The sequence below is a fragment of the Hyperolius riggenbachi genome, chromosome 2, assembly GCF_040937935.1.
Source record: "Hyperolius riggenbachi isolate aHypRig1 chromosome 2, aHypRig1.pri, whole genome shotgun sequence".
Classification (NCBI taxonomy): Eukaryota; Metazoa; Chordata; class Amphibia; order Anura; family Hyperoliidae; genus Hyperolius; species Hyperolius riggenbachi.
This window is the reverse complement of record NC_090647.1, coordinates 351,635,080-351,661,521: the sequence shown is the minus strand read 5'-3', so window position 1 is coordinate 351,661,521 and position 26,442 is coordinate 351,635,080. Positions and strand designations below refer to the sequence as shown.

The following is a 26,442-nucleotide window of genomic DNA, read 5'->3' as shown; positions in this document are numbered from 1 at the left end:
CATGTGTAATTTCATAGCCAAGCCATCAATTTCAGCAACTGAACACATGTGGATATCAGGCTCTATGCCAGATTATGTTTTCCATCGCTGGCTGAGTATACGTTGCATTAGATGTGGTTACCAAGTAATGCATGGGCAAACTGGGGCAATAAAAATTCTGAGAACCCCTTTCCACCTGACGGAATTATGAGATGACAGGCAATTGGGGGGGAGGGGGAAGGATGCACAGGACATTGAATTGTGTCTATACAGTTCTTAAGGCATCAGGAACAGTCTTCCCCCATGGCTCTGTCATGATAGATACTAGAGGTAATGAACGAAGTCGAGATAAAACCGTTGACCATCTCTGTATGCAAGGACTCCCATCATTGCTGCAGGACCCTGCTGAGGGAATGGGGTCTCTGTTAGAGAGTGTAGATTTTTTTTGAGATATGTCAGGAGAGGCAGAACCCTGGAGTCCCTCCTCCATCTGAGGCATGGCTGTGGGGCTACCATATGCGCTTACAGACATGTTCAAGTTAATCAGTGCATTATTATGATTATTTATATAGCACTGACATCTTCCGCAGTGCTGTACAGAGTATATTGTATTGTCACTTAAACTGTCCCTCAGAGGGGCTCACAATCTAATCCCTACCATAGTTATAATGTCTATATTTGTATCATGTAGTGTATGTATAGTAGTCTAGGGCCCGGAGGAAACCCAAGCAAACACTGGGAGAACATACAAACTGTGGAGATAGTGCTCTGGCTGCCCACATTTGAATGCATCCGCGGCGCGGACCACATGGTGATGATTGACAGTGGCACTTTGCGCAGGCGCAGTAAGGCCGATCTCGCGGTCGGCCGCTGCACCACGCGGTGAGCCCGGGACGGCAGCAGAGCGGTCAGCGTGGGACAGTCGGCTGCGAGGGGCTGGAGAAAGCCCCAGGTGAGCAAACCTCATTTGTAACTTTTGCCTGATAACTCCTTTAAGAATGGTTAAATGCTGTGAAATGCTTAACGCTCTGTTCCCACTTAGGTGAATTTGCAGCATTTACCCGCATGTGAATTAGGACAAGGAGATGCAGCCCATAACCAGTTGAGGACCACAGGATTACACCCCCCTAGTGACCAGGCTAAATTAGCACTCTGCAGCTTTAACAGCTCGCTGCAGGGCCATACAAATTAGCACATAAATTATTTTCACCTCCTTTTGTTGCCACCAACAGACTTTTGTTGCCACCAACAGAGCTTTCTGTTGGTGGCATCTGATTGCTGCTAAGACATGTAGCTTTTTTTAAAAATTCATTTTATTGTTTTTTTTTTATAAAAATCGCTTAATTTATTCAAATTTATCCCTCCCTTCCCCCCCAAAATCCAATCGTAGAGATCACTTCTCATAGGCATCAGCTTATGACAGTGATTTGTTTTCCTGCAACTTAAGGGGACAGCTCAGTGACAGAGCTGTCCCTAGTACAGCGCTGCAGTAGATCACAGCACTTTATCACAGCGCTTTATATGTAAATAAACTGTTTTTTTTTCTTCGTCTAACAGCCTGCTGCCCGCGATCGCAGGCAGGCGGGCTGATCTCGGAGCGCTGACCCGTCAGTCAGCGGGGATGTGCGACCGCCGCTAATCTCCGCCCCTAGGACTTGATGCTGATCGGCATTAGGCGGTCAGGGAAGGGTTAAATCAGTAGGCTGCCATCTAATAAGTGTGTACCACGCATATGATACATTGATAAAATAGAGTACAGTATAAAGAATAACTCAGAAAAATACATTCACATGCTCACTTACAATGTGCACAATAAGACAACAACTTTATAAGGAAATATCACAGTATTTGATTACTCATCACTCTCTAGATAAAAAAATGCAGCTTAATTGTGAGGTTATTCGCATTTTTCATGTGATTTCAGTTTTTCAGTTGTGTGACAGTCATTTTTTTTTTGGGGTGCGCACATAAATGGCCACTTTCTGCCGCCTATGGGCGGTGGGGAAGTGGTTAAAGCAAATCTGAAACGAATATAAACTTATGAAAAAATAAATTGCATGTGCAGTATGGGTAATAAATAGAACCTTAGTAGCAAAGAAAAAAGTCTCAATTTTTATTTTCAGTTATATAGCTGTATTTGTAACATTGCATCAGACTTTCACAGTTGCATTTTGGAATCCACACTCAGTATTTTAAGAAGTAAAACAAGCAGAGCTAATGACCCTTTGAACGTACCTGTAGCAAAAACCTTATCTCAAGCTGTCTCTCAATGTTTCTTGGGTGTTTAAGCTCTTAAGAAAACAGGTCTGAGTGGAATGGAAGGTCACAGAAGCTCTATTGCATACATAACAACTCAAGTTGTTTAACTCTTCCTGTACTGGAAAACAACATGAAACTCTTTTGCTACTAGTGTTCTATTTCTTATCCATACTACACATACAATTCTTTATCTTATAAGTTTATTTTCACTTCAGATTTGTTTTGATGGGTGAGTTTGCTTGTTGATTGCATCAAGTGACTACTTAACAGCTGCAATGCTACCTACTCTGTGCAGTTTATAGTCATGTAGGAATATTGGAGCAAATGGGGTGTTCTTGGGCCAGATGCCCTCTGGAGGAATTTATTTTTATGGTTGGAAAAAAAAACTGCCATTTCTGCTTACAGGCTCCTTAAAGAAAACCTGAACTGAAAATTAAAAGTCAAAATAAACATGCACAAGTCATACTTACCTATCTCTTTCTCCTCTCCTGCGTCCTGTTCGTCCACTGTGATCAATTAAATTCTCTGTCCTCCATTTTGAAAATGGCCATTACTCCATAACAGCTTTCTGGTCAGCACACAGTTAAACTGTAACATCGCCACTTGAGCCATAGGGAAACATGGACACATCAGTTCTCCTCTCAGCTGTAACTGACAGCAACTGATATATTTCAGTTCTGACAAAATGTTGTCAGAACTGGAAGGGATCATTGTCAGAAGAAAATGGTGAGCTTCTGAGAGGAACTGATGCCAAGGTAACTATGTAATGTTCATTTGAAGTTACCTCATGTGTTTATTTAAAATAATTTTACTCAGTACAGGTTCCCTTTAAGATTTGCAGAGCAAGCTGCATGCTGTAATAAAAAAATAATTTTAACATTAAATTACAATCAATGTTTGTAGCACTAACATACAACGTAGCAATTTAAGTGCAGGTGGATTATCAATTTTATGTGCTTATCATATCCAAGTTACACTTAACAGCAGTATTATTGTTGTTGCTGTCTTAAAGAGAATCTGTACTCTAATATTCTTACAATAAAAAGCATACCATTCTATTCATTATTTTCTCCTGTGCCCCTCTGTGCTGTTTCTGCCACTCTCTGCTGCAATCCTGGCTTGTAATTAACAGTTTTAGGCAGTGTTTACAAACAAACTAACCAGCTTCTAATAGGCTCAGCTAAGCATAGTGTGTGAGTCATTCACAGTGTGCAGGGGGCCTGCAGAGGGTGTGTATCGCTTCTACCAATCACAAGCAGCCCTGCACATTCCACACAATCAATCCTTAGCCCAACAAACAGGACAGAGGAAAGATACATTGATTTATTACAGAGACAGTGCAGTTAGGAAAGACTGCAGTAAGCCAGAGCAGATTAGAACAGGCATAGGAACTTATAGGATAGAAGAACTAAGGCTGAAAAAATTGTTACAGAGTCTCTTTAAGAGAACACTAAATACCCTTTGTGACACCAAACCTGACTTGTCAACCTGTAGCAGATGTCAGAATTTGCTCTTTGCAAAAACTAATTCCAGTCACTGAAAAGAGAAAAAAAACATTCGGTCCAGGTAATACAGTTACTGCATGTGTTTTCAGCTACTATTATGCTATATAAACTATATGGTACAATCAATCACCACATGTCTTCCATTGTCCTTGTAAATCAGAAGTCATCTTCTCACTGAAGGCAATAGGATTGTTAAAAGTCAGATAACTGCGATCAGGCTGTATGAGCTCACCATGCATTCAGATGTATGCATTAACCCCAAATACAGTTTACTGAAAACAAAAACAACAATAAGTATAAAAACAAACTGTTTTATTCCCTAGCTCTGAGGGACAGCCGGAATTCAAATGGGTCAGAACATATCTACACGGTAAAATATGACAGTCTACAATTAAAAATGCCAATAAAATAAGTCACTCTACAGCTAAAAAGGCGTTTAAAAGTGCCAAATAAAAAAACCCTCTCTCAGAGAAGCATTACCGATGGTTGTCTGTCACAAAAATTCTTCCATCTTCACGCAAGGATGACTGTCTTTCTGTTTCAATTTGTGAAAATAGCAGGAGATGTCCACAGAGAAGAAAAAATGTCCCATCACTAATATCTGAAAGAATGTTTTTCTTCCAACCAAAAAAGACAGCAAGCATAGTTTTACTGTATCGGCATTAAAAATAAACATGTTATCCTTTAAAAAGTCGCAGACTATTTCATATATTACAGGCAAGTCTGTAATTAAACATTGAGCACAAGAGGAAAAAGGAAAAAATAAAAATTAACCAAACAGAAAAAAAAAGCGCTGAGGAAGAACCCTAGAATACGACATGTTCACGAGAATATCCCGTTTATATAGTCACTGGAATGGATCAGTCCTTATTAATTAGGAACTTCATGATGGTAACAGAGTAGTTTTCAATAGTCAGGTAGGCAGCTCACAGGAGCTCTGAGATGGCACCACCTCCTGAAATTAAACAACACAGAGATGGGAAGTCAAATGAAAGTAGAGTGCAAATACAATGGCAACAGGGATGAAGCAGCAAAGCGAATTATGAGCTAGTTCTGCTAGCAGCGTACACAATAAAAACAGGAAGCCAAGAAATACAGTGAAACACAGAAACCTTAGTGGGTTTAGAAGGGCAGTTACGTCAACGTCTAAAGCAATGAAATGGTAACCAGAAGAGAGCCCCTGCAAAATGCAGAATAATGCTACTGCGACATGCCTGAAGTCTTCACGGTTCATCCTTTAAATTGGTTCCATGGCAGATAAGTTATGCTGATACGTTATTTATTGGTTCAAAACAACATTCACCATTTGATCTTTACAACACCTCATCTGAGCTAATCATTTCATACAGTTATACAGTTATAACATAAAGCAAGAACATTTCAGTTCACAAACATACCATACTGGTGGGGTGCATTATCTAGCAGCTCCTTACCCTCAGACACTCCACAGCAAAAGTCCATACTACCATCACCACATTACAGTAGCAATAATGAAAGTGCGGCTCTCTTGAACCTGGACCCACCCAGTATTTAGATAATTTCATATTAATGGGAAAATCCACGTTTTTCTTCTTTAGTCTTTAGTAGAATAGATGTGGTTGAAACAATAATCCCCAAAATAACTTCTTGGTAGATTTAATACATGCCAACTTATCAGGATTCATTGTCAGGGGGATATCTTCACACTGGTGTCTCCAATAGATATAATAAGCTAGCATTTTACTTTACTTCCAGCATGAACAAAAAAGCAGTTAACCAGATATGGAAGCTATTGTATTTTAATCAGAAACAGACACTGCTAAGCAATCTAGCTAATATGTTTGTGCATTACCTAGCAAATATTCAAAAATATGTTACTAGGTTCCTTTTAGTTATGCCAATCACTTTTGAACTACAAAGTGGTACTACTGGGCCAGAACAGAAACAAAGCCAAACACATGCATATGCTGATTATTTGACCAGCCATGGTAAACTACCAAGATCCACTCTATGCCAAAAAGGTAAACTGCCATGACACCATGTCATCTACCATCTACTGGCGAATAGGGAAAAAGGCAAATGTGTCAAAAGTGTACTTATACATACCCCCCCCCCCCCCCCCAAAAAAAAAAGGTTCCATGTTGTCGCATAGTCAATATTTGGTATCTACCCTACACAAGTTCTCTTTCTCTTCTGTCTTCTCAATGGTCAAATAGCTGACAGTGCAAGTGCAGATCCTCTTGTGGAGAATTTGGTCATAGCTGTAGTTATCATGAGCAAGGACATATGGAGCCTTGTTGTTTATTTTTCTGAAGCTCAGCAATGTGATTGTTCCCACTCAAATTTGCCTGCATCCTGCTACTACTAACCAAAGGATCACCAGAGAGCACTGAAAGTCATTTTTAAGAGGAACTTAACCAATGATTGAACGTGATACTAATCAGTAGCTGGTACCCCATTTCCCACAAGTAATCTTTACCTTTTCTTGTCTGTATAGCTGATATTGTGGTGAAACCCCTCCCACAGTGTGATGTCTGTGAACCTCGCTGCATTGTGGGATTGCTAAGCAAGCAACATTTCCCTCTGCGCAATATCTCCCTCTGTCCATACAGATCACCTGGTAGGACTAATTATGTCACCACCAGTGATAAATTTCAAGGTAAATCAAGGAGAAGAAATATTGTACATTATTATTTTTACTGCAGTGCCTCTTTAAGGAGGGTACATTCTAAGTAGTATTAACCTTAAACTACATATTCAGTGTTGTAGCAAAGTTAATTCATTCTTTGAAAGCGGTATCGTCACCATAAAAATCAAATTTCAACAGCAACTGGTCTGAGTGTATTAAGTGATAAAGATGCTAATCCTGCATTCAAAACTTTCAAAACGTTTTCTGCTGTTATGATTTGGAGTTATCACATACTTAACCTCCCTGGCGGTAAGCCCGAACTGAGTTCGGGCTATGCCGCCGGGAGGCACCGCTCAGGCCCCGCTGGGCCGATTTGCATAATTTTTTTTTTGTTACACGCAGCTAGCACTTTGCTAGCTGCGTGTAACCTCCGATCGCCGCCGCTACCCGCCGATCCGCCGCTATACGCGTCGCCGCAGCCGCCCCCCCCCCCCCCAGACCCCGTGCGCTGCCTGGCCAATCAGTGCCAGGCAGCGCCGTGGGGTGGATCGGATTCCCCTTTGACGTCACGACGTCGATGACGTCGGTGACGTCATCCCGCCCCGTCGCCATGGCGACGGGGGAAGCCCTCCAAGAGATCCCGTTCTTTGAACGGGATCTCTTGAGCTCTGATCGCCGAAGGCGATCGGAGGGGCTGGGGGGATGCCGCTCGGCAGCGGCTATCATGTAGCGAGACATTGTCTCGCTACATGAAAAAGAATTTTTTTTTTAAAAAAAAAACGTATTTGCTGCCCCCTGGCGGATTTTAATAAACCGCCAGGGAGGTTAAGGAGCACTGGCCCTTTAGTAGTCGGTGCCAAAGAATTGCATGCTGGGGGTTCTTTTTATCTATAATGTATTCCTCCTCTTTCCTTTATTTCCCTGCCAGCTGCTTATCTGAATCCTAATCCCCTACTCACTTGTGTTTACAAGCAAGGCTAAGGCTCAACACACACCATACAATCTTGATTGTTCAATCTTACCACTTCCATGTAGTATAAGAGCTTATCCAATCAATCATTCAAGGTATTTTCAATCTGTTGGCCCTTATACTAAATAGATTTGGTAAATTTGTACAACCAAGATTGTATGGTGTGTGTTGAGCTTAAGGCGACTCAGCGATTGGAGGAGACAAGAAAAAAAGTAAAGGGCAGAAATGACATCACGAGTTCGCTTTAACTGTGGGCAAAAGACATGGCCCCCACCACTAACAGAATTCTCGTCATTTACTATATAACATTCACTGAAATCAAAACGTGGACAGTATAATACATGTGTTATGTAAGTAGATCAAGTATTTATCTACTTATATATGTGTTTTTTTCCCTGGCATAGTATGGATGATCCTACTGCTTGAAGCTGTCACAGCCAAACAAAGCAATTTATATAGAAATCCCAAACAAGAGCTGAATGTAAAAAGCCTGGTTGCTCTAGCAGCAGTCAGGGGGTTCCTGAGAGAGCTGCAACATCAGTAGTCCTTAGCCAAATAGAATTATTTTTTCCCTATGAGGTTTCTGAATGGCCAATCACAGGGCAGTAGATTTGCATACAAACATGCTGAAAATTTAAATTTAGGGTTGTTTTGTATGCACTCACCTCCGTTATAGCATTTCAACTATGCAGTTCTGCTTTGTGAGAGAGAGAATAAAGGCAAAGAAACAAGCCATACTGTAGTTCCCGATAAGTGCAGAAAACAGCTTTTGCAGTGGGCAACAATATAAACCCTCAATATCATCTGCTGTCACTTTATAAAAAAATGCATGCAATCTTGAGAGTGGGAGTAGCCCAATAATAGCATTGCTGAGCAGCTGTCTCTTTCGCTAGGTCTACCAGAGGGACAAATGTAGAAATTAAAAGCTAGCATAGTAATGTGGGGATAAGCTGATGAACTGTAAACCTGACCTGAGAAATGTATTACAAACAGTAACATCTTTAACATAATGAATCACTGCCTTTATACTGGAAATATACAGTATTTTCCAACTTTTCTGTTGTGGCAAACCTCAGTTGCATGTCCATTGAGCTTGATCCCACTACTAAATGCCACAAGTAAAAACAATAAAAATAAAAGATACACTTTAACATAGTGCATTATAAAAAAAATGTGATTCTGAAATGGGATATAAGAAAAGTGTAGGATATCTGCAGCACAACTCCTGTCATTTGCGCTAACATTATGATTTAGTATTTATATAGCGTCGACATCTTCCACAGCGCTGTACAGAGTATATATTGTCTTGTCATTTAACCGTCCCTCAGAGGAGCTCACAATCTAATCTCTACCATAGTCATATGTCTATATCGTGTAGTGCATGTATCATAGTCTAGGGCCAATATAGGGGGAAGCCAATTAACCTATCTGTATGTTTTAGGGATGTGGGAGGACACCGGAGATCCTGGAGGAAACCCACGCAGACATGGGGAGATCATACTAACTCCGTGCAGATAGTGCCCCAGCTGGGATTCGAACTGGGGACCCAGTGCTGCCAGACAAGATGATCTCTGATAATCAGCGCACACCTAAATCTGACTACATCACAGGTGTCACCTCCAGTCCTCGAGGACCACATCCATGCTAATGTTTAGGAAGGAAGGACTGAGAAAAAGTGCGTTTTTTGCACTACAAGGACAAAAACAGGAGGTTTAAGCAGTGCTTTGGAATTGCCTGTGTGTTCAGTAAGCAATGTGACTGTAGTGTACGGTTAGTTTTTTGCAATCTAGAAAACACCATAACTCCAGGCGCCCACTAGTGATCGTGACTTGCAATAGCTCAGAGTTTTTGCTAGCGTTTTGTAAACTGATTTTTTTGTGGGTGGTTCAGGCAGTCGGGTCGCTTTTATATAGCAATAGAAAAACAATTTAGCATATTTTGTACTGGAGTAAAATCAATCCAAAAATACTGCAGAGCCTTCGATTGTGATTTGCCTAATTGCAATCGCTCTTGTGGGTTTTGACTTTCATTAGCATATTGCTTTTTGGGATTGCCAACGATCATCGGCAGTCCCAAAACTCTGCTAAATATCACTTTAGTAGGCTAACCAAATAGGTTTTCTGACAGGAAATTAAGAATCTTAGAAACTACCCCAGTTTCTGCCCCAAGTGATGTCTCAGTGACAGAAGGTGAGAGGAAAACACAATTTATGATGCAAGTCCTTGATACAGATCACCACAATAGACTGAATACTAAATAATAGCAAGAAGATGGTACTTGTTGAAAGCAGCAGTTTTTTGGCTTTGTTGCTTGGTTACTGCATAGCTGAATGCACTGTAGTAGGATATCAGTCACTTGACTATACAATAACTGAACGTTGGGGCGATTTAGGGTCTATTAATTTGGGAGAAGGAGGGTTAAAGCATTAGGAACTAGTTTTGTTAGTAGAGGAGATTAAGGTTAAGTAATTGAATGGTGAAGAGGATAGTTAAAGATGAAGGGGATAGTCGACTGACAGGAATAAGAAACGAAAACTCCAATTAAGGCTCCATCTCAAAGCCAAATCATAAGACAAGCACTTGCGCTTTACTGAAATTCCAAGTTTTGAATTTAGCTAGCAATTAACTCATCCAACACTACAAGCATAAGCACCTCCCAATTTGGGCAACACACAACAATTACCAGAGGTTCTCATTTTTCATCACATTATCCAAAACACAGAATTTAATGTTCTGATGCCTGCATTAATACAACTCGGACATCCCCTGCAGCAGTTACACAGTATATAGTCGTGTCACTAACTGTCCCTCAAAGGAGCTTACAATCTAATCCCTACCAGTTATATATTTCTATTATATTCTAAGATCTATTTTTGGGGGAACCAATTAGTATGTTTCTGGGATGTGGAAGGAAACTGGAATGTCTGAAACAAAAGCAACGCAAACGCAGGGAGAATATATAAATTGCAAACAAATGGAGGGCGGGCCCAGATTCAAATCTGGGATTCTAGCAATACAAGATGGAAGTGGATGCACTTGCTTATGCACTACACTTCAATTCCACTACATAAGGTAATAAAAGTAAAATGAATTAAAAGTGTTAAACAACTGCTCATATATTGGTAATATGCAACTATAAAAGGTGCTGCACACATAGTACAAGTATTACATATGCAATAACAAATGTAATTTTTAAAGGAACAAAAAAATACTGACAGCCTTTACATAGGGGGAAAGTAAAACAAAATACACTGGACTCAGGAAAAGCAAGGACAATACTCCAGTCTTAAACCAAACACTGTGGGAAGGCGAGTCGCATAACACTTCTGCTTATGGACATCGTAGTTCATGTTAATACAGCACAGCTACTTTAGGCATAAGAAAAATGCTCGAGTTTAAAATAAATCTCTGTTCTGGCTTGATTATCTTATACTCTTCCTGACCAAACCCCAACAGGTCAGGCTAAAATACTATTACTTCTATGGAAGTAAGATGAAGGTCATAAAGCATAAAATGTATATTTGTTTACCTGCATGCTTTCCTTTAGGGCTAAAAAGCATTATGATGATTTGAATAAAGGCACCCACTTGGACTGAATGGTTTAAGAGGAGCGTGCAAGGATACGGTATCTGTGGGAAGCCAGGGGCACAGGAAGCAGAAGTGATATCTGCGTAGTACCACCCTTACCTGTCAGCACTAGTGGCAGCTCATTCGGAGCTTTGCCTTTCACTGCAGCATCCAGAGGCATGCCTCTGTCACCCTTGCAGCTTTTCCCTTTAAACGGAGAGTCTTTTTCTTTACCTTTAGTTCCTTTAGGCCGTCCTGACTGCTTCTTCTTGGATTTACTGTCTCCTTTCATGCCCAGTAGTGGATGAACTTCTGCCAAAGCAAAAGTTGATAAACAAGAAAAAAAACAATTTTAAAACGAGAAAACACAAAAAAGAGCCAAACTTGCTAACATGGTAGCAAGAATATTATTCAAAAACACAATCTAATCAGTTATTAAACTTCATGCAAATCTTCTTTTCGGTGATGACAATTTTGCTCCAAAAAGTCTAGGGCGAGTGGAAAGAGGCACGCTAGCCATATCCCATCTCAAAAGGCAGTACAGGACAACAGGCCATTGCTATAATGTGCCTGCCTTCCTCCAGAAGCCATTGGTTCTTAAAGATGTCATAGCTAAAGTTTAAGGGGAATTTCAAGTACACCTGAACAGAGAGATATGGAGGCTGCCATATTAATTTCCTTTTAAGCAATGCCACTTGCCTGGCTGTCCTGCTGATCTCCCTGGCATCAGTATTTCTGAATCACACTCCTGAAACAAGCATGTGGCTAATCCAGTCAGACTTCAATCAGAAGCACCTGATCTGCATGCTTATTCAGGTTCTATAGCTAAAAGTATTGGAGGACAGGATCAGCAGGACAGCCAGGTAATCTGTTTAAAAGGAAATAAATGTCAGCTTCCAGATCCCTCTCTCTCAGTTCAGATGTGTTTTAAGAGAGTATTGGGGCTCTGAAACTGAATGAAGGCCTGGTGGGTGTGAGGATCTGTGGGTGGTCTTAACAGAGAAAAGGAAAGAAAACAATGGTAAACTGGCTTTAGAATATAAAATTTCTTATTTCCTTCTTAAATAGAAGAATGAAACATTCACCATCATTAGGCACTCCTTGCAATTCAATCATGGTTGTCTTTGGCTTCTTCTTTGGTGGTGGCTGGCCTCCCTCCGAGGTAGGTGGACGCTTCTTCTCTCCTCCAGTTCCATCCTCCGTAAGTGACATTTGAACTGTGTCAGGAGGTGGTCCATAAGGGTTCTCCTCTGGGTCTTCTACCTCAGGAGCAATAGGAAGGTACAGCAGTGCCTTGATATCTTCTAGTTCTTCATCGCTGCAATCAAATTAAACGGTCTACATTACAAGCTTCTGAGACAGTTCAGGTCTCTTTGCCCGACATGATAAAACAAAACTATTTAATCTGTACCAAACAAACAAAAAATTAGGTGGTATTATTTTTATTGATTTATAAAGCTCCAGCATATTCCGTGGTGCTGTTAAAACTATCTAAATAAAAAAAGCCCATCTAAAAGAAGTAACATACTGCAAGAGAAAAAAAAATATGCATAAGTATAAAATTGTACCTTAACCACTTACTAACAAGCTGACTTATAAAAACGTCCTGCTAGAGCCTCTTAACGGCTCCAGGACGTTTTTATAAGTCAAACAGTGCTGCTGCCGATGTGCACATGCGCGCTCCCGTGCGTGCACGTGAAAATAGTGGGGAAAAAAGCACCATAGAAAAAAAATACACCTTTATTTCCAAATTATATATTGTCACCATACTTTGTACTAGGGACATAATTAAAATCTTGTGATAACCAGGACAAATAGGCAGATAAAATGTGTGGGTTTTATGCACGGTAGCAGTGTTTATATTACAACTATAGGGAATGAAATTGGAGAAATAGTGTATTTTTTCATTTTTTCCTTGTTTTTCCCTTTAAAATGCCTAGAAAATAAAGTAATTTCTGAAAACAAATATCAACCCCAAAAAGCCCAATTGGTGGTGAATAAAACAAGATATAGATCATTTCATTGTGATTAGTAGCAATTAAAGGGAAGGTTCAGGCACAGGCATAATAAAAATCCAAATCCACTTACCTGGTGCTTCCTCCAGCCCGTGGCAGGCAGGAGGTGCCCTCGGCGCCGCTCCGCAGGCTCCCGGTGGTCTCCGATGGCCGACCCAACCTGGCCAGGTCGGGCCTCTTCTGCGCTCCATTCTGTGTTCCACGCCGGCGCGCTGACGTCATCGGACGTCCTCCGGGCTGTACTGCGCAGGCTCAGTAGTTCAGAGCCTGCGCAGTACAGCCCGGAGGACGTCCGATGACGTCAACGCGCCGGCGTGGAACGCACAATGGAGCGCAGAAGAGGCCCGACCTGGCCGCCGGCCTAGCCAGGTCGGCCACCGGGAGCGTGCGGAGCGCACCTCCTGCCTGCCACGGGCTGGAGGAAGCCCCAGGTAAATGGATTTGGAATTTTTTTTTTATGCCTGTGCCTGAACCTTCCCTTTAAGCTATTGGCAAATGTAAGGGATGAGCACTGAAAGGTGAAAATCGCTCTTGTCCGTTAGGGTAAAACCCGCTTTAGGGTGAAGTGGTTAAAATTAGAATTCTTAATTTAAAACTTAAGTTAAGCAATGACAAGGGTTTGACATATACAAAGCCTGAATGGCATATCCTTCAGCTGTAACTAATACAAATTGCAACTTCAGCTGCCATCCTACCTAGCATCTGTCTGTCTCTCTTTTCCAATAAAGACATATGGTTAGTGGGCAGCAGTGTCAGTACAATTTTATCTAGTGATGTGGTGATGATCTATAATTGAACATCTGCTAATTTCAACCTTCCTTTCATGAAGTGACTATCATTGCTATGCAATAGGGTTGAGATATGTGTAGCTCTGCAGCTCAGAATCGAAATTACGAGTTCAACTTGCTGGCCGCGGCAGTAATTTTGATTCCGAGTGGCAGAGCTAACCATAGCTTAACCCTACTGAGCATGTCGACTCCTCTTAAAGTGGACCTGAACTCAAGTCAGCTCTGCTCTGAAAGCTACCCACCAGCATAATAACCTTTAAAGGGAAGGTCCAAGCAAAAAAAAAACAAAACGAGTTTCACTTTCCTGGGGCTTCTACCAGCCCCATGCAGCCATCCTGTGCCCTTGTAGTCACTCACTGCTGCTCCAGTCCCCCGCTGGCAGCTTTCTGACCTCGGAGGTCAGGGCCGAATTGCGTACATTTTTACACATTCCCGCTAGTGCAGGAACATTAACACATACATTTTTACGTGTTAGTGGTGCAACGCGTACATTTTTGTTCCTGCACTAGCTGGAATGCCTAAAAATGTATGCAATGTGGCCCTGACCTCCGAGGTCAGAAAGCTGCCAGCGGGGGACTGGAGCAGCAGTGAGTGACTACAAGGGCACAGGATGGCTGCATGGGGCTGGTAGAAGCCCCAGGTAAGTGAAACTCATTTTTTTTTTTTTTGCTTGGACCTTCCCTTTAAACAAAAATATTTCTTTTTTTACAGCGAATACAAATCCTGCAATAAATCTGCACAGTTTCTACTTCCTGATTCATGGAAGCAGACGTATTGTTTACAGTCTGTACTTTCAAATGGGCTTATCTGCCATAGGCAGACATGTAACACAGGGAGAGATCAAATTACAATTAGTGATTAGAGACAAATGAGGGGGAATTTCACAAGCTAAACACTTTAAATACATACAGGGTGCATTTCTGCTATGTTTTCCTTGTGTCCTGTGCAAGAGTTCAGGTCCACTTTAACCACTTCAGGACCACAGTCTTTTCGCCCCTTAAGGACCAGAGCCTTTTTCTCCATTCAGACCACTGCAGCTTTCACGGTTTATTGCTCGGTCATACAACCTACCACCTAAATGAATTTTACCTCCTTTTCTTGTCACTAATACAGCTTTCTTTTGCTGCTATTTGATTGCTGCTGCGAGTTTTAGTTTTTATTATATTCATCAAAAAAGACATGAATTTTGGCAAAAAAATGACTTTTTTAACTTGCTGTGCTGACATTTTTCAAATAAAGTAAAATTTCCTATACATTTGAGCGCGAAAGTTATTCTGCTACATGTCTTTCATAAAAAAAAAACCATTCAGTGTACATTTATTGGATTGGGTAAAAGTTATAGCGTTTACAAACTATGGTGCCAAAAGTGAATTTTCCCATTTTCAAGCATCTCTGACTTTTCTGCGCACCTGTCAGGTTTCATGAGGGGCTAAAATTCCAGGATAGTACAAATACCCCCCAAATGACCCCATTTTGGAAAGAAGACATCCCAAAGTATTCAGTGAGAGGCATGGTGAGTTCATAGAAGATTTTATTTTTTGTCACAAGTTAGCGGAAAATGACACTTTCTGACAAAAAAAAGAAAAAAAAAAAGTTTCCATTTCTTCTAACTTGCGACAAAAAAAAATGAAATCTGCCACAGACTCACTATGCTCCTCTCTGAATACCTTGAAGTGTCTACTTTCCAAAATGGGGTCATTTGTGGGGTGTGTTCACTGTCCTGGCATTTTGGGGGGTGCCTAATTGTAAGCACCCCTGTAAAGCCTAAAGATGCTCATTGGACTTTTGGCCCCTTAGCGCAGTTAGGCTGCAAAAAAGTGCCACACATGTGGTATTGCCGTACTCAGGAGAAGTAGTATAATGTGTTTTGGGGTGTATTTTTACACATACCCATGCTGGGTGGGAGAAATATCTCCGTAAATGACAATTGTTTAATTTTTTTTACACACAATTGTCTATTTATAGAGATATTTCTCCCACTCAGCATGGGTATGTGTAAAAATACACCCCAAAACACATTATACTACTTCTCCTGAGTACGGCGATACCACATGTGTGGCACTTTTTTGCACCCTAACTGCGCTAAGGGGCCCAAAGTTCAATGAGTACCTTTAGGATTTCACAGGTCATTTTGAGAAATTTCGTTTCAAGACTACTCCTCACGGTTTAGGGCCCCTAAAATGCCAGGACAGTATAGGAACCCCACAAATTACCCCATTTTAGAAAGAAGACACCCCAAGGTATTCCGTTAGGAGGATGGTGAGTTCATAGAAGATTTTTTTTTTTTGTCACAAGTTAGCGGAAATTGATTTTAATTGTTTTTTTTCACAAAGTGTCATTTTCCGCTAACTTGTGACAAAAAATAAAATCTTCTATGAACTCACCATACTCCTAACGGAATACCTTGGGGTGTCTTCTTTCTAAAATGGGGTCATTTGTGGGGTTCCTATACTGCCCTGGCATTTTAGGGGCCCTAAACCGTGAGGAGTAGTCTTGAAACCAAATGTCGCAAAATGACCTGTGAAATCCTAAAGGTACTCATTGGACTTTGGGCCTCTTAGCGCACTTAGGGTGCAAAAAAGTGCCACACATGTGGTACCGCCGTACTCAGGAGAAGTAGTATAATGTGTTTTGGGGTGTATTTTTACACATACCCATGCTGGGTGGGAGAAATATCTCTGTAAATGAAAATTGTTTGATTTTTTTTACACACAATTGTCCATTTACAGAGAGATTTCTCCCACCCAGCATGGGTATGTGTAAAAATACACCCCAAAACACAATATACTACTTCTTCTGAGTACGGCGATACCACATGTGTGACACTTTTTTGCAACCTAGGTGCGCTAAGGGGCCTAACGTCCTATTCACAGGTCATTGTGAGGCATTTGGATTCTAGACTACTGCTCACGGTTTAGGGCCCCTAAAATGCCAGGGCAGTATAGGAACCCCACAAGTGACCCCATTTTAGAAAGAAGACACCCCAAGGTATTCTGTTAGGAGTATGGTGAGTTCATAGAAGATTTTTTTTTTTGTCACAAGTTAGCGGAAAATGACACTTTGTGAAAAAAAAAAACAATACATATCAATTTCCGCTAACTTGTGACAAAAAATAAAATCTTCTATGAACTCATCATACACCTAACAGAATACCTTGGGTGTCTTCTTTCTAAAATGGGGTCACTTGTGGGGTTCCTATACTGCCCTGGCATTTTAGGGGCCCTAAACCGTGAGGAGTAGTCTTGAACCCAAATGTCTCAAAATGACCTGTGAAATCCTAAAGGTACTCATTGGACTTTGGGCCCCTTAGCACAGTTAGGCTGCAAAAAAGTGTCACACATGTGGTATCGCCGTACTCAGAAGAAGTAGTATAATGTGTTTTGTGGTGTATTTTTACATATAACCATGCTGGGTGGGAGAAATATCTCTGTAAATGACACATTTTTGATTTTTTTTACACACAATTGTCCATTTACAGAGAGATTTCTCCCACCCAGCATGGGTATGTGTAAAAATACACCACAAAACACATTATACTACTTCTCCTGAGTATGGCGATACCACATGTGTGACACTTTTTTGCAGCCTAGGTGCGCTAAGGGGCCCAACGTCCTATTCACAGGTCATTTTGAGGCATTTGTTTTCTAGACTACTCCTCACGGTTTAGGGCCCCTAAAATGCCAGGGCAGTATAGGAACCCCACAAGTGACCCCATTTTAGAAAGAAGACACCCCAAGGTATTCCGTTAGGGGTATGGTGAGTTCATAGAAGATTTTATTTTTTGTCACAAGTTAGTGAAAAATGACACTTTGTGAAAAAAACAATAAAAATCCAATTTCCGCTAACTTTTGACAAAAAATAAAATCTTCTATGAACTCATCATACACCTAACAGAATACCTTGGGGTGTCTTCTTTCTAAAATGGGGTCACTTGTGGGGTTCCTATACTGCCCTGGCATTTTACGGGCCCAAAACCGTGAGTAGTCTGGAAACCAAATTTCTCAAAATGACTGTTCAGGGGTATAAGCATCTGCAAATTTTGATGACAGGTGGTCTATGAGGGGGCAAATTTTGTGGAACCTTTCATAAGCAGGGTGGCCTCTTAGATGACAGGATGTTTTGGGCCTGATCTGATGGATAGGAGTGCTAGGGGGGTGACAGGAGGTGATTGATGGGTGTCTCAGGGGGCGGTTAGAGGGGAAAATAGATGCAATCAATGCACTGGGGAGGTGATCGGAAGGGGGTCTGAGGGGGATCTGAGGGTTTGGCCGAGTGATCAGGAGCCCACACAGGGCAAATTAGGGCCTGATCTGATGGGTAGGTGTGCTAGGGGGTGACAGGAGGTGATTGATGGGTGTCTCAAGGTGTGATTAGAGGGGGGAAATAGATGCAAGCAATGCACTAGCGAGGTGATCAGGGCTGGGGTCTGAGGACGTTCTGAGGTGTGGGCGGGTGATTGGGTGCCCGCAAGGGGCAAATTAGGGTCTAATCTGATGGGTAACCGTGACAGGTGGTGATAGGGGGTGATTGATGGGTAATTAGTGGGTGTTTAGAGGAGAGAAGAGATGTAAACACTGCACTTGGGAGGTGATCTGATGTCGGATCTGCGGGCGATCTATTGGTGTGGGTGGGTGATCAGATTGCCCGCAAGGGGCAGGTTAGGGGCTGATTGATGGGTGGCAGTGACAGGGGGTGATTGACGGGTGATTGACAGGTGATCAGGGGGGATAGATGCATATAGTACACGGGGGGGGGGGGGTCTGGGGGGGTGTCTGGGGAGAATCTGAGGGGTGGGGGGTGATCAGGAGGGGGCAGTGGGCAGGGGGGGGGGGATAAAAAAAAAATAGCGTTGACAGATAGTGACAGGGAGTGATTGATGGGTGATTAGGGGGGTGACTGGGTGCAAACAGTGGTCTGGGGGGTGGGCAGGGGGGGGTCTGAGGGGTGCTGTGGGCGATCAGGGGGCAGGGGGGGGGGAAATCAGTGTGCTTGGGTGCAGACTAGGGTGGCTGCAGCCTGCCCTGGTGGTCCCTCGGACACTGGGACCACCAGGGCAGGAGGCAGCCAGTATAATAGGCTTTGTATACATTACAAAGCCTATTATACATATGTGCAGCGGCGATCCGGGTGCTAGTAACCCGCCGGCGCTTCCGAACGGCCGGCGGGTTACTACGAGCGGTGGGCGGAGCCAGTCCCTGGCGGCTGATCGCGTCACGAATGACGCGATCGCCGCATAGCCACTCCCGCAGCCGCCCCCGCCGATGGGCGTATTGCGGTCGTTTGGGCCCGGACTTTGCCGCCGCCCATCGGCTGGGGGCGGTCCTCAAGTGGTTAAATAAACAGACATGTCTGGCAATGTGTTAAAATGACACAGGACATATTTCAATAAACTTTTCTAGTTAGTATTTTCAAAGGAGAGGTTTTTACCTCCATTACTATAACATTTCAGCCCCCAGATTACAGAGATTGCCTAAACTTCTCTCTAATTGAAGGCAAAGGGCACTACTCAGGATTATCCATTACTTGGTCCAAGTCAACATTAATGTGTTTGGACCCCTACATAGACCCAGAGATTACAACATTAAATTCACACTACAACAGTTAAACTCTTTTAAGCACCTAGAAGTCATTATCAGTAAGACCCCTAAAATTACTTTTAAGTCAAAATCTACTCCTTTCCTAAAGCTAAAATAATAATAAAAAATAAAAAAAGGGTAAAAGCTTGGACTAAACTACCCCTTTCTATGTCAGGTAGAGAAAACCTAATCAAAATTATTATTGACTAAAACCCTTTACATCGTTCACCATCAGTACTTTGTTGTATTTGCACCCTAAAAAAATCAGTATATTTTGATTTCTGATCCAATTAAAAAAAGCCCTGCCTGCTGAGTTTTTCTTCTTTGTTGTGAGCATCCAGTGAAAATTGCAAACTGCAATCACAATTCGCAATGTAAAAGAAGCCAGATTAATAAATCTCGGACTAAAATTAAATACCGTATTTTTGGACCATAAGACTCTCCTGACCATAAGATGCACCTAGGTTTAGAGGATAAAGGGGAAAAAATATATACTAAACCTGGTGTGTCCAAGGCGCAGGGGGGGGTGTCTTGTGGAGCACAGCAATCTGTCTCTATCCGAGCTGCACTGCCCAGCTACACTAACCCCTGCTGCCCCCACCAGCTACACTAAATATCAACCCAGAATCAGCACCTCCACATCTCTTTACAAGCATGCCTGATAGGTATTTCTCCATTTAGACAACAATAGATACAGGCAATGTCATTCCCATGTGCTTAATTAGACTGCTATTTCATTCTGTGATGTGATAGTATTCCCTTCACTGCATTAACTGTATTTTATAAGTGCCTTATGATCCTGTACACACAAACAGAAAAAAAAAATAATAGGAGTAGAATATGAAGGTAGGAGGATTCAGAAGCTGAGAGACAAGGGCACCAGCAGGGAATGAAAGGTGGAGTATGAAGATATCAACATCAGCTGCAGATATAGAGAATGCACTATGTGTAAACATACAGCCTCTTCAGTCACTTGCTGCTATAACCTTTCATCTTGCGCAGCCCATAAAATACAATTTGTGACACCATTGTTCATTGAGATCCTGCCATAATGTTTGCTCAGCCTAGCCCCTCCTGCATCTCAGCTCGCAATAAATTACGGTACTCACTGCCACAGTGTCCCATCAATTGCGCCAAACAAACTACATAGGATAGCAGCAGTGGTACCTCTCCCAGTCATCCCCAGCAGCTTGCACTCACTACATACAGCACTGCACTCAGCGATGACACCAATGCCCAGAGCAGGAGTTTTAAGTTGTATCGCTCTGGAGGTGAAGTCAGCAACCAGGTTGCAGAAGCTACAGTTCAGCCACATTCTGAACACTGGAGGGAGCACGTAACTGAATGTAGATGAACAGAGCCAAAGAGCTACTGCTACTGCTGTCAGTGAGGAGAGCCGTTATACAAGCTAGAGAGCAGTGGCCCATCTTATGCCAGCAGGCTTGCAGTGCCCCCCCAATACTACATGGCCTCCCAAATCTAGCCAGTGGGAAACTATAGAAGAAAAGGGTCACTGAATCAGCATCAAGGGCACCTAGATAATCATATGAAGCACATGTGCCACCCAGTGAGCTACAAAAAATAACCGAACTGTGTATTCTCAGTTTTGATCTTTTCAGCACAGAACACACCAGTTTGGGACTATTTCTCATTATAATTTTGATTCTCCACTCAAATAACAACTTGTTAAAAGTTCAGGGAAGAACACTGCACTAATATTGTCAGGATCCAGTATCTTATGATGCTTTCATGGAGATGAAATAAATGCACATTTGTGCTCACGGTGATGGCAATGCAATGGGCAATGAAGCTTAGGGAAAATAAGAAATAAAGAAAATATTTCACAAATGTCATTTTAGCTAATTTCATGTTGAGGCACGTCTGTGTATGTGGCTGCTAATCCAACTTTCCCAGAGGGTTGTACTCACTAGCAATTGCGCTGACACATCTCTATTAACTTACCTGCTGCAGAAAGCAGCTATACGGTCTACACTGGTGACGTCTACCTCCTCGTCCTCAGCAGCATCACCGCCTAAAGATAAAGAAAATGGCTGTTAATACAATCAGAAACACAAACGCACATACAAGTTATACAGAATAATACTGAATAAACAACTTAACAGAAACATTCAGTCAGTATGCATATACCTGTACATTACGGCAATGTAGCTCACCCCAGCTGGTTGCTCATGATCATTGTGGATGCCTTAGCAATAGGCCTGAACGATAAATCAAATGATTTTGGGATCATTAAAGCAAAGATTTCCACGATGATGTCATTTCTGCATGGGGAAGTTTGAAGAAGCGGCTTCAAACTTCCCCAAGTCTTGGCGCGTGTGGCCCGCAGCATTGGACATACCTTCTGACACGAGTCCAACAATGTCTGTTCTCGATCACCGTCTCACGGTTTAGGGCCCCTAAAATGCCAGGGCAGTATAGGAACCCTACAAGTGACCCCATTTTAGAAAGAAGACACCCCAAGGAAATCTGTTAAGAATATGGCGTGTTCATAGAAGATTTTTTTTTTTTTTGTCACAAGTTAGCGGAAATTGATTTTTATTGTTTTTTTTCACAAAGTGTCATTTTCCACTAACTTGTGACAAAAAATCAAATCTATGAACTCACCATACTCCTAACAGAATACCTTGGGGTGTCATATTTCTAAAATGGGGTTACTTGTGGGGTTCCTATACTGCCCTGGCATTTTAGGGGCCCTAAACCATGAGGAGTAGTCTAGAAACCAAATGCCTCAAAATGACCTGTGAAGTCCTAAAGGTACTCATAGGACGTTGGGCCCCTTAGCGCACCTAGGCTGCAAAAAAGTGGCACACGTGGTATCGCCGTACTCAGGAGTAGTATAATGTGTGGGGAAAAAAAAAATTGTCATTTACAGAGAGATTTCTCCCACCCAGCATGGGTATATGTAAAAATACACCACAAAACACATTATACTACTTCTCCTGAGTACGGCAATACCACATGTGTGGCACTTTTTTGCACCCTGAATGCGCTAAGGGGCCCCAAGTCCAAGGAGTACCTTTAGGATTTCACAGGTCATTTTGAGGCATTTGGTTTCTAGACTACTCCTCATGGTTTAGGGCCCCTAAAATGCCAGGGCAGTATAGGAACCCCACAAATGACCCCGTTTTAGAAAGAAGACACCCCAAGGTATTTTGTTAGTAGTATGGTGAGTTCATAGAAGATTTTATTTTTTGTCACAAGTTAGCGGAAAATGACACTTTGTGAAAAAAAAAAAATCAATTTACGCTAACTTGTGACAAAAAATAAAATCTTCTATGAACTCACCATACTATGAACGGAATACCTTGGGGTGTCTTCTTTCTAAAATGGGGTCACTTGTGGGGTTCCTATACTGCCCTGGCATTTTAGGGGCCCTAAACCGTGAGTAGTCTAGAAACCAAATGCCTCAAAATGACCTGTGAATAGGACGATGGGTCCCTTAGCGAACCTAGGCAGCAAAAAAGTGTCACACATGTGGTATCGCCGTACTCAGGTGTAGTAGTATAATGTGTTTTGGGGTGTATTTTTACACATACCCATGCTGGGTGGGAGAAATATCTCTGTAAATGGACAATTGTGTGTAAAAAAAAAATTGTCATTTACAGAAATATATTTCTCCCACCCAGCATGGGTATGTGTAAAAATATACTCCAAAACACATTATACTACTTCTCCTGAGTACGGCGATATCACGTGTGACACTTTTTTGCAGCCTAGGTGCGCTAAGGGGCCCAACGTCCTATTCACAGGTCATTTTGAGGCATTTGGTTTTTAGACTACTCCTCACGGTTCAGGGCCCCTAAAATGCCATGGCAGTATAGGAACCCTACAAGTGACCCCATTTTAGAAAGAGGACACCCCAAGGTATTCCGTTAGGAGTATGGTGAGTTCATAGAAGATTTTATTTTTTGTCATAAGTTAGCGTAAATTGATTTTTATTGGTTTTTTTCACAAAGTATCATTTTCCACTAACGTGTGACAATAAAAATCTTCTATGAACTCATCATACACTTAACGGAATACCTTGGGGTGTCTTCTTTCTAAAATGGGGTCACTTGGTGGGGTTCCTATACTGCCCTGGCATTTTAGGGGCCCAAAACCATGAGGAGTAGTCTGGAAACCAAATGCCTCAAATGACTGTTCAGGGGTATATGCATCTGCAAATTTTGATGACAGGTGGTCTATAAGGGGCCGAATTTTGTGGAACCGGTCATAAGCAGGGTGCATGCTGCACGCGATCCCCGGGCCACTTAGGGCAGAACGAGCCGCTGCCGATGGGCATATTGCGGTTGTTCTGCACACCACTTTGCCGCCGCCCATAGGCAGTGGGCGGTCGGCAAGTGGTTAAAAACCATGTCTGTCCATTATTGTTGGATGACTCTCACTTGTCTGCCCCCTTCCCTCTCCATAAAGCAATACATGCTGCTTTACCACAAAGCTAAGCAATGTGCCTGTACAGCTCTCATACCAAAACAGCTGGCCAGCAACAACTCTGAAAAATATTTTGGGTTACAAATAGTAATATGTACCTTTACAGAAACAGTCTACCCAAACAGCTATACACAACACCTGAATGTTAGTGTTTACTTTATTGGTCAGATGACCAGCCCTTCTATGTTTAGTTGATGTAAATACTGAAGCATTGCTTTACGTGGGTGAAAAAGGGCTTTAGTCCCCGGTTATGAAAACCTGGAGCTTCACCCTAAGCTATCTGATGACATTTAATGACTGACAACTGGAAACAAGTACCTGTGGCCAGCACCTCAGTCTTCCTTTTCCATGACATCATTGCCAGTGCTGGAAGCATGCCTTTTTAGTAGCTGGATTACTGTCATTTTGTGGAATGGCTATTTTAATGGTAATAATATTAATGTAAACACACAAATGAAATTTGGGTGCCTGCTTTCACATATTGAACCCGATTCATCAAACTGCAGGAGGCAGTGCATGGCAACTTTAGCGCTACTAACGCCAGGGAGCACCGCCCATTAACATATTAATGGCACAAATTTCCATAGCAACATGAGCATTATCCTGGTAATGCACGTGGCACTAATAGGTTGACAGGTTGTCAACCCATTAGTGCAGTTTCTACCAGTAAAAATGTACTACACTTCAAAAACTACACCCACAGAGCCATGGGCAGCCACCCCTTACATGGAAGATTCTCAGGTAGCCTGAAACAGCTGTGTGCAAGTTAGATTCCATGGCTTTGGATGTTTAAAGGACAACACACTTAGCTTGCTGAATGAAAGAATCCCACTCGTTATTTTATTTAACTTTAAATGCCAATATTTTGCTTAGAAATAATACTAAAAATTGCATAAAAACATTGTACCTTATTGGATCAAGGATGAATGAAACTTCTTTTCGCTGGTGTATTACCCTCCATAGTGTTCTGATTCTATCCAAATTTTAGCATCTAGAAGCGATGCAATGTTTTATCTAGAAAGAATCAGACCAAGCTAAGTATAGGCAGCCAGAGAGCCCCCCCCCAATTTAAGTACTAAGAGAGTGACCTCCGAGTGTAAGTACCCAGAGACTATGTTCTCCCTACAAGTTTAGGTAGCAACAGAGTGACCCCAGTACAGGTAGCCAGAGCGTGCCCCCCATTATGGGTAGATAGATTGCCCCCCTCCTCTAGTATAGATAGCCAGAGAGGTCACTAAAGTAGAGAGATAAGTGTAACATTGGCAGTTACATAGATGTCCGTGGGGGGTGAGACTGCATGGTAGGGCTGCACGATTTTAGGGAAAAATCGAAATTGCAATTTTTCTCTCAGAAATTGCAATTTCGATTTTTCCCCCATTTTTTTCAAATGCTGAAGGGGGTGGGGGGGTTCCGCACTGCCCGGTCCGCTGTCTGTAATACTTTGCTTCTGGCCCCGCTGTGCACGGATTGGCCAGAAGCAGTGAATATGTATGAGTGTTAATGAGCGGGGGGCGGATCCACTCGAGCGAGCGGCCGGGCACATACAGCATTACCAATCACTGGCTAGCGATGGAATGACGGCAGCGGTAGGCGGAGCTGTATGCTCTGTACAGCTCCGCCTACCACTGCCGTCATTGCATCGCTAGCCAGTGATTGGTAATGCTGCTGTATGTGCCCGGCCGCTCGCTCGAGTGGATCCGCCCCCCGCTCATTAACACTCATACATATTAGCTGCTTCTACATTTCTGGTCCAGTTAGGTAAAACTGATAGAAAACTGATTGGACAGTACTGGATGTGCTGATATTTTGGGGTGCTGATGATAAGGATAATACAGGAACAGATTTCTGTCCTTTATCTGTCTACTGGGTAAAACTTCAGATGTGTGTTGTGCTTGGGAGTAATTGGTCACCTGGCCAGAGTAAACTGAAGGCTAATGTGAGTCTGCATGTAGATGTAAATTAACTTTGCTTTAATGGTCCAGCAGGGGAAGCTGTGTCTACTGCTAATTAGCTGCCAATTGAGGAAGAATAGGCTGGTCGGCATGGCTTTTGAACTCTGGAGTCAGCCATTGTCCCATTATACAAAGACTACCAGAGTCTTGGGGACAGGGGAAGCTGACATAGGAAGGTTTGACATTTACATGACAGCCGGCTGGAAGGGGTTGAAATCTTTGCAGACTTTAAAAACTGAGACAGGAAAGCTTTGATATGCTAGGAAATAATGTTGAGGAAGCCTTAATCAAGTTTTCACCTGGAGTAGAGAAGCCTTTTGATGTCTGTTAGGATACAATCTTACCTGTTGAAATCTGCAACCTTCAAAAAGCTAAAACAGGAACCCTTTGAAGTTCACATATCACAGGAAGAATATGACAAGCGTTCTGTGATGTCACAATCTAGGAGATTGCATTAGTTCCTGGGGGCTGGACATTAAATGCCCCAGGGGACACTTCAGACTATTTATGTTGGTCCAGGACAGTCACAGGGATCTTCTCCTGGAGATAGCGCATAGCTAGGGATTATCTCGACTCCTGGTCGAAAAACGACGTGCTCCCGCCAACAACGTTCTAACCTACGCTGGTAACGTTCTTTTTTTCCCCCGTTTATTTTATGCAACTGTCCTTGTGTGTATCTTGTAACTTTTACTTTGTAGTTTTTTTACTTTTTTTTGTACATCTTTTGTATATATTATTTTCTGCATTGTTCCATTTTTTTCTGGAATATTAA

At 42.3% G+C, this 26,442-nt stretch overlaps 1 protein-coding gene across 8 annotated transcripts in view; it reads right to left on the bottom strand.

Moving 5' to 3' along the window:
* Positions 1-26,442, bottom strand: part of RBBP5 (RB binding protein 5, histone lysine methyltransferase complex subunit) — a 157,367-nt gene that overhangs the window by 59,919 nt on the left and 71,006 nt on the right. For 6 of the 8 annotated variants that reach the window (XR_011026365.1, XR_011026366.1, XM_068269589.1 and 3 more), the window contains exons 11-13: positions 21,229-21,298; positions 11,973-12,205; positions 11,122-11,199 (exon numbers count right to left, since the gene is read on the bottom strand). Coding sequence is in view for 6 of the 8 variants with exons in the window: in XM_068269589.1 (XP_068125690.1) it covers positions 11,122-11,199; positions 11,973-12,205; positions 21,229-21,298 (381 nt within the window). In the remaining 2 variants the exon portion in view is untranslated. Of the gene's footprint in view, positions 1-4,038; positions 4,699-11,007; positions 11,200-11,972; positions 12,206-21,228; positions 21,299-26,442 lie in introns of those variants that run through there. The other 2 variants (XM_068269588.1, XM_068269591.1) reach the window with 2 other exon arrangements.